Genomic DNA, 8,075 nt, shown 5'->3' on the forward strand with positions numbered 1-8,075 from the left:
GGCATTGGCGTGGACATGAGGAGCCTGTGTCCCACCCCAGTCACCGGCAACACTGCATCATAAGGGGATACATTCAGGGACGACGGCCTGCACGCGGCGGGCAGGATTCATTGGCGTTTTTCTCCCTGTACAGAAAAGCAAGAAATGGAGGACGCAGGAGGCAGAGACTGCGTTTCAGTTCTCTGAGCACCTACCTCTCTGCCACGCTGAATCCACATCTTTTCCGTTCGAGATTCCTTTCCAGCTACCATTCCTGCTGTGACCTGCACATGCCCTCCTAACGAGGGTCACACAAGCACAGAGTGACACACGCGTGCTGACGCATGCCTGCACGGAACCATGCAGTAATCTCTACGCTCACGTAAGGCCAGGAAAACATCAGCAGCTGTGGACTCTGCCGAGGAGATGCTGGGGACCACTTTGACAAGACCTCTCACATGGCCGTCCTTGGGCATCTGGACGAGAGGCACGAGAGCGGTGCCCCTTTCCTGACAACTTTGCCACAAACAAGCCCACAGCAATGACCCAGGTGCACATCACCTGCCTGCACAGGCTGCCACCAGATCCCCAACAGCCAGGGACTGCAGTGCTAGGAAGACCCTGGTCTGCCAGTGAGGAGCAGAGCTCGGGCTGGTGTCACGGGTGGAGTGAAAGAGAAGCAAAAATATACTTTATTGGTATAAAACAGTGAGTTAACAAAGTTCAATGGTAAATGCGACAGTGGTTTAACAAGACTCGATGGCAAGGTGCACTTGATTATTTACTGCATAGAGGACAGGGTCAGACAAAACTGTCAGGGAGACCCTCCCGTTGAGTCGTGAGGTTCAGAAAGGACCCCCTTGCTTCCTAAACCCCTTCCACAGAGAGGAGCCTAGGTGCGGCTGGATCCAATCCTAGTCCCAGACTTGGTCAACGGTTTATGTCGAAAGGATTATATATGTGCAATCAATCCTTTATATCACTTAGCTAAGCTTTCAAAGTTTAGCATGCTATTAGTCACTTACGGAGAATCTCTTTGGGCAAGGAATCTCTCAGCCTCGAGGAGTGACCTTGAGAGGCGTCCCTACTCAAGGGAAGATCCTGGCGTGCCGCCCGCTGCCGCGCAGGAGAGCTCAAAGGGCTCTTGGGCTGCTCACTATTGATGGGGTAAGACGATTGGCTTCTAGGCATATTTGCATGCCGACTGCAGGTGTTAGTTTCTTCCAAACGTGGCTTGAGTCGGACACCAACCAGCACTGTGGTTAGGTGGACACATTGCCATGAGTTAGCCATAGCATTTGTGCCATGCTTGGGTTGGTGCCTGTCCTGTAGCGCCAAAGGTGCCCAGCGCCCGGTGAGATGCACAAACACGGTGCCTCTGCCCTGAACTGTGGGCAGGACGAGCATGAGGGGAACCTCACATGGTCCACGGGGCACTGTGTGCCTGAGCCATCATTTGGAGCAGAGCAGTGCCTTCAGGACTTCCTTTGCTGCCCCCAGAAGACCACAGATGCCCGAGGGATGCCAGGATTTAGAGCATAAGCCGGGGCTGAAGGCCAAGGTCTAAAAAGAAATTTTCAAGTATAATTGAAAAGCATTGCTAAATGTTGACAGTACGCGTGAAGCCAGAAGTCATTTGCCCAAATTCAGGGACGACGGACACGTGAAAGGAGAACATGAGAAGGCAGGGGGTGACTGGACTGCAGAGAGCCCAAGTTGCCGTGGGAATGCTCTGTGCACTGCTGGCATCTGCCCAGTCACCATCCGCCTGTGAGTGGGGTGGTGTCCAGCAAGTGGGTCTTTGGGCACTGGGTGCTCTCCTGGAGCTGCAGTGGCCTATGCGGGTGCTGGATTCACAGGCGGTGGGGACTCCACTGTGCAGCCGGAGCGTGGCCGGTACCAATCCTAACTTGTGAATTACCTCAGCCCTCCATCTCTGGAGAGCAGCTGGGCCCTGCCAGGTGCTGGAGGACTGTGTGAGGTACCCATCTCATCTGGCCGTGCCCGTGGGCGCTGGCCATGGATGCTAGGTTAGGTAATGGAGGGGAGGGGAAGGCGGAGATGAGGCTGTGGGCTGCGGGCTGCATTATTGTTTCCCCATTCCCACTCCTGCCACCCTTTGGAGCCGTCCCCTCAGTGATGGCCACTAGCTGTGGAGTAGCCAGGGATGTCTTTGTTAGCTCCAAGGGAAAGGGCACAAACCAAAATGCGCTGCAGTGAGTCCCACCCTCGTCTTCCTCCACCTTTTCCCTGAGCACACTGGAAGAGTTGCCACAGAAGGAAGGAGGACTCGGAGGCCCAGGCTCGGATGCAGCACAACTTTAATGAGTGTAAAGAAGAAAAGGAGGTGCTTCACAGGGAGCAGCACCACAGGGGCAGCCACTAAGATGCGGTGGAGCTCCTGCAGGGCGTCCGTCTGCCTGCCCTGCAGAGGCAGGGAGGCCAACGTAGACGTCCCCGCTCGGCTGGCTCCGGGAGGTGGCGACAGGGAAGGTAAGGAAGAGAGAGAAGAGAGAAGAAGAATGAAGCTATGGCCCGAAGCTCTAAATATAATGCCCCGACGCTCTATCTCCTGCCGAGCACCATGTTCTGAGGTCTTGCAGGTTCTTGCCCAAGGACGTTGCCAGCGGCTTTAGCAGGGTTGACATCTGCTGCCACGATAGCAGCTGGTGATGCAGGAGAGGTCACAGCAGCCAGAGTTGATGGGCACTCCGTCACAGCTGAGGATGCTGCCAACGGCAGCGGAGGTGGAGGATCCCACAACGGTGTTCTGTGGGAAGGAGCTGAGGATGGGGCCAGGAAGAATCACCACCACGGGGGAGGGCTCAATGACGACGGTGGAGTTCTGGCACTGGCGGACACAGGGCTCATTGCAGCTGTTGGCCAGCGGGGTCGGGCCGCAGGGCTGGCAGGGCAGGCAGGGCTGGCATGGCTGGCACTTGTCGGAGCAGGACATGTCTTGTGGCTGGCGGTGCACCTGGGAGAGAGGGCAGGGAGGAAGCAGAGCACAGGGACACCTGAGGAACAGCTGGAAAGCCCACCAAAATGAAACCGAGACACCTGCCGTGTGGGGGTGTTGCGAGTGTGCAGGGGGGAACAAGGGCTGCTTTGCCTGAGCCCAGCGGGGTGCTTCAAAGAGCAGCCAGGCCCAGGGATGCTCCTGCCTAGCCTGCAGCCAAAAAGCTACCTCAGCCCAGCCTCAGCCTATCTCCATGACAGACCGTCTCGCCTCTGCTCTCTCCCACGGCCACGGTCGCAGAGCGCTAACAGAAGACCAAGGAGCAGGTATCCACTGAGATGTCCCTGAAGGCAAGACCCGCTCCTACAGGAGGAGGTGGAGGAGGAAAGGGCGTTCCAACTCACCTGGTTCGTAAGGAGAAGGAGGTGACAGAAGTGGTTGAGGGAGCAACCAGCTGGGCTGGCTTTTATACTGGTCTCACACTGCCTCAGGGGCCAAAGGCAGCTGCTGCTGCTGCATAAGCAGCAATTTTCCTGCACGCTCCTAATGAACGGAAACATCCCAGGTAATGACATGGCATGTGTTGCTGTTTCCCTTTACACTGCCTTTGCATTTCCTGGTTTATGCCACGGCCATTCCCTCATGGACGCTTGTTTTGAGTGCTGGGACGAGAGGTCCCGTGCTTTCTGGGGCAAGTATGCCTCGGTGCGGGCAGAAGACACAGACTAGATGCCAGACGGCTCCAGTGGAGGTAGCTGATGCCAGCCTGGGCACTCTGGTAGGCTTTTTTTTACGAGCCTGCTGACAGGAAGGGCCCCAGGTGCTCCTAGCCCTGCAATCTTTGGCTCGTCCCCCAAGGGCTCCTTGTGAGTATGTGCCCTATCCTCCTCTCTCCTTCCCTCCCAGCTCACTCACTCCAACAGTCAGTGGCTGTTGTCTTCCTAGGCAGGCGCGTTGCACTTCAGGTTTTCAACTCTCTTTCACCTTAAGCTGGCCTCAGGAGGAAGCTGTCGACCTCCTTGGCCTCCTCCTCTCTCTGGGCAGTCCCTGAGACTCCTCTAGCAGTGCTACCTGTGCACCTGCCTTGCTCAGAGCGCCCCGTCCCTGCTCTGGCAGGGGGGTCCCCAGCAGCTGCTCGGTCACATCCCTTCCTATCGCCTCTGCCCGCATGTGCTCAGCTGCAATAATGTGCTTGTGAGTGTGATTGTGTAACAGTCTGTGCCGTTATTTGCATGCACATCTATGTGCTTGCATGCTCGTGCGTACGCACACCGGTGTGCCTCTGGTGAGATCATGTTGCTGTGCACATGCGTATTTTTGTGCACGGGTGAGAGTTCTTGTATGCAACTGCACGTGCCTGTGTCCTTGTGCACGTTTGCTTGCGTCTGTGCGTCTGTGTGTATCTTTGTGCACACCTGTGCGTGTTGGGTACGTACGTGTTGGTGCGTGCGTGTGTGTTTGCAGTTGTGCCTGCCCTCACGCCCGGGCCCAGCCATTCCAAGGCTTGTAGTGACATCCCTCCACAACAGGGCCAGGCACTGAAACGCTGTCAGCCCCTTGTTGCCTGGGGCACCTGGACCCTGGTCCCTTTAGTCCGATACCCAGTTGTTGCGAGGTCTCGTCCCCTGCCTCACTCAGCACCAGGCTGATGAGCTGCAGAAGTGCATCTGGCATTGGCACGTACCAATTGGGCAGGTACCACTGGGAGCCTGTGTCCCAGCCCAGTCACCGGCAGCACTGCGTCATAAGGGGATCGATTCGGGGACAACGGCCTGCATCGGCGGGCAGGCTTTCTTGCCCTTCCTGCCTGTACACAGACCAAGAAATGGAGGGCACAGAAGGCAGAGCCTGCATTGCAGTTCTCTGAGCACCTCTCTGCCAGGCCAAAGGCAACACCATTCAGCTATAGGTGGGCTCCTTCTGGCAAGAGCAACCTGCTGCTCTGCGGTGTCCACGGACAAACCAGGGGAGGGTCCCCCTGCTGTGATGGTCACACAAGCACAGAGTGACACACGCGTGCTGACGCATGCCTGCATGGAACCATGCAGTAATCTCTACACCCACGTAAGGCCAGGAAAACATCAGCAGCTGTGGACTCTGCCGAGGAGATGCTGGGGACCACTTTGACAAGACCTCTCACATGGCCGTCCTTGGGCATCTGGACGAGAGGCACGAGAGCGGTGCCCCTTTCCTGACAACTTTGCCACAAACAAGCCCACAGCAATGACTCAGGTGCACATCACCTGCCTGCACAGGATGCCACCAGCACCTGAGCTGAGTCTTCTGCCTGCTCTGACGTGTGTCTGCCCCGCAGATCCTCGGGCCTCTCATCCTGGCACTTACAGAAGCCTTCCTATGGGAGAGCACGTGGCATCAGCCAGGAAATGACAAGGCGGCGGTGCAGGAAACCGGGACACAGCCCATACCATTAGCCGGGATGGTTTGCATTTGACATGAGCTTGTCAGAAAATTATTACTTCCACAAAGGGTGCCTCTGGCCCTGAGGCAGTGCAGGACTACTATAAAAGGCAGCCCACCTCTCTGCTCTCTCACCCACTTCTCTCGCCTCCTTCTTCTTGGGAATCAGGTGAGTGCGAAGCCTCTTCTCCTCCTCCTTCAAGATCAGGTCTTGCCTTGGTGTGTGTCTCCGCTGGTAAGGGCTGTCCTAGCCCAGGGCTGGCAGCTGCTTCCCATGGGAGAGGGAAGGGGGGAGAAGGTCTTCCGCAGAGAGAGGCTGGGACTTAGTTGAGGTGGCTCCTGGGCTTTGGGATGGGTAGCGTATGCTGAGCCAGGAGGTGCCTTGGCTCCACTGTGGATGGGTGCAGCGCTACTCCTCACGTGTCCCTGGGCTTTGCTTCCCCCTGCCCTCTCTCCCAGGTGCACCGCCAGCCACAAGACATGTCCTGCTCCGACAAGTGCCAGCCATGCCAGCCATGCCTGCCCTGCCAGCCCTGTGGCCCGACCCCACTGGCCAACAGCTGCAATGAGCCCTGTGTCCGCCAGTGCCAGAACTCCACCGTTGTCATTGAGCCCTCCCCCGTGGTGGTGACCCTGCCCGGACCCATCCTCAGCTCCTTCCCGCAGAACACCATTGTGGGCTCCTCCACCTCTGCTGCGGTTGGCAGCATCCTCAGCTGTGACGGAGTGCCCATCAACTCTGGCTGCTGTGACCTCTCCTGCATCACCAGCTGCTATCGTGGCAGCAGATGTCAACCCTGCTAAAGCCGCTGGCAACATCCTTGGGCAAGAACCTGCAAGACCTCAGAACATGGTGCTCGGCAGGAGATAGAGCGTCGGGGCATTATATTTAGAGCTTTGGGCCATAGCTTCATTCTTCTCTCTTCTCTCTCTTCCTTACCTTCCCTGTCGCCACCTCCCGGAGCCAGCCGAGTGGGGACGTCTACGTTGGCCTCCCTGCCTCTGCAGGGCAGGCAGACGGACGCCCTGCAGGAGCTCCACCGCATCTTAGTGGCTGCCCCTGTGGTGCTGCTCCCTGTGAAGCACCTCCTTTTCTTCTTTACACTCATTAAAGTTGTGCTGCATCCGAGCCTGGGCCTCCGAGTCCTCCTTCCTTCTGTGGCAACTCTTCCAGTGTGCTCAGGGAAAAGGTGGAGGAAGACGAGGGTGGGACTCACTGCAGCGCATTTTGGTTTGTGCCCTTTCCCTTGGAGCTAACAAAGACATCCCTGGCTACTCCACAGCTAGTGGCCATCACTGAGGGGACGGCTCCAAAGGGTGGCAGGAGTGGGAATGGGGAAACAATAATGCAGCCCGCAGCCCACAGCCTCATCTCCGCCTTCCCCTCCCCTCCATTACCTAACCTAGGATCCATGGCCAGCGCCCACGGGCACGGCCAGATGAGATGGGTACCTCACACAGTCCTCCAGCACCTGGCAGGGCCCAGCTGCTCTCCAGAGATGGAGGGCTGAGGTAATTCACAAGTTAGGATTGGTACCGGCCACGCTCCGGCTGCACAGTGGAGTCCCCACCGCCTGTGAATCCAGCACCCGCATAGGCCACTGCAGCTCCAGGAGAGCACCCAGTGCCCAAAGACCCACTTGCTGGACACCACCCCACTCACAGGCGGATGGTGACTGGGCAGATGCCAGCAGTGCACAGAGCATTCCCACGGCAACTTGGGCTCTCTGCAGTCCAGTCACCCCCTGCCTTCTCATGTTCTCCTTTCACGTGTCCGTCGTCCCTGAATTTGGGCAAATGACTTCTGGCTTCACGCGTACTGTCAACATTTAGCAATGCTTTTCAATTATACTTGAAAATTTCTTTTTAGACCTTGGCCTTCAGCCCCGGCTTATGCTCTAAATCCTGGCATCCCTCGGGCATCTGTGGTCTTCTGGGGGCAGCAAAGGAAGTCCTGAAGGCACTGCTCTGCTCCAAATGATGGCTCAGGCACACAGTGCCCCGTGGACCATGTGAGGTTCCCCTCATGCTCGTCCTGCCCACAGTTCAGGGCAGAGGCACCGTGTTTGTGCATCTCACCGGGCGCTGGGCACCTTTGGCGCTACAGGACAGGCACCAACCCAAGCATGGCACAAATGCTATGGCTAACTCATGGCAATGTGTCCACCTAACCACAGTGCTGGTTGGTGTCCGACTCAAGCCACGTTTGGAAGAAACTAACACCTGCAGTCGGCATGCAAATATGCCTAGAAGCCAATCGTCTTACCCCATCAATAGTGAGCAGCCCAAGAGCCCTTTGAGCTCTCCTGCGCGGCAGCGGGCGGCACGCCAGGATCTTCCCTTGAGTAGGGACGCCTCTCAAGGTCACTCCTCGAGGCTGAGAGATTCCTTGCCCAAAGAGATTCTCCGTAAGTGACTAATAGCATGCTAAACTTTGAAAGCTTAGCTAAGTGATATAAAGGATTGATTGCACATATATAATCCTTTCGACATAAACCGTTGACCAAGTCTGGGACTAGGATTGGATCCAGCCGCACCTAGGCTCCTCTCTGTGGAAGGGGTTTAGGAAGCAAGGGGGTCCTTTCTGAACCTCACGACTCAACGGGAGGGTCTCCCTGACAGTTTTGTCTGACCCTGTCCTCTATGCAGTAAATAATCAAGTGCACCTTGCCATCGAGTCTTGTTAAACCACTGTCGCATTTACCATTGAACTTTGTTA

At 56.8% G+C, this 8,075-nt stretch overlaps 1 protein-coding gene and 1 pseudogene across 1 annotated transcript; one reads left to right on the top strand and one right to left on the bottom strand.

Annotated features, from left to right (window-relative positions):
• Positions 1-2,611: 2,611 nt before the first annotated feature.
• Positions 2,612-3,381, bottom strand: LOC142595181 (feather keratin Cos1-1/Cos1-3/Cos2-1-like). Its single transcript, XM_075722772.1, has 2 exons — positions 3,343-3,381; positions 2,612-2,956 (listed from the first exon to the last, which is right to left on the bottom strand). The coding sequence occupies exon 2, from the start codon at positions 2,933-2,935 to the stop codon at positions 2,612-2,614; it is 324 nt and encodes a 107-aa protein (XP_075578887.1). The 5' UTR covers positions 2,936-2,956; positions 3,343-3,381.
• A 2,010-nt stretch (positions 3,382-5,391) lies between these two features.
• On the top strand, positions 5,392-6,160 carry LOC142595184 (feather keratin Cos1-1/Cos1-3/Cos2-1-like; annotated as a pseudogene).
• The last annotated feature ends 1,915 nt before the right edge of the window (positions 6,161-8,075 follow it).

This window comes from Pelecanus crispus, chromosome 18 (assembly GCF_030463565.1).
Source record: "Pelecanus crispus isolate bPelCri1 chromosome 18, bPelCri1.pri, whole genome shotgun sequence".
Lineage (NCBI taxonomy): Eukaryota > Metazoa > Chordata > Aves > Pelecaniformes > Pelecanidae > Pelecanus > Pelecanus crispus.

Bases quoted from the DNA above. Each gene is read 5' to 3' on its own strand.
- LOC142595181 (XM_075722772.1), bottom strand. From the start codon at position 2,935: ATGTCCTGCTCCGACAAGTGCCAGCCATGCCAGCCCTGCCTGCCCTGC.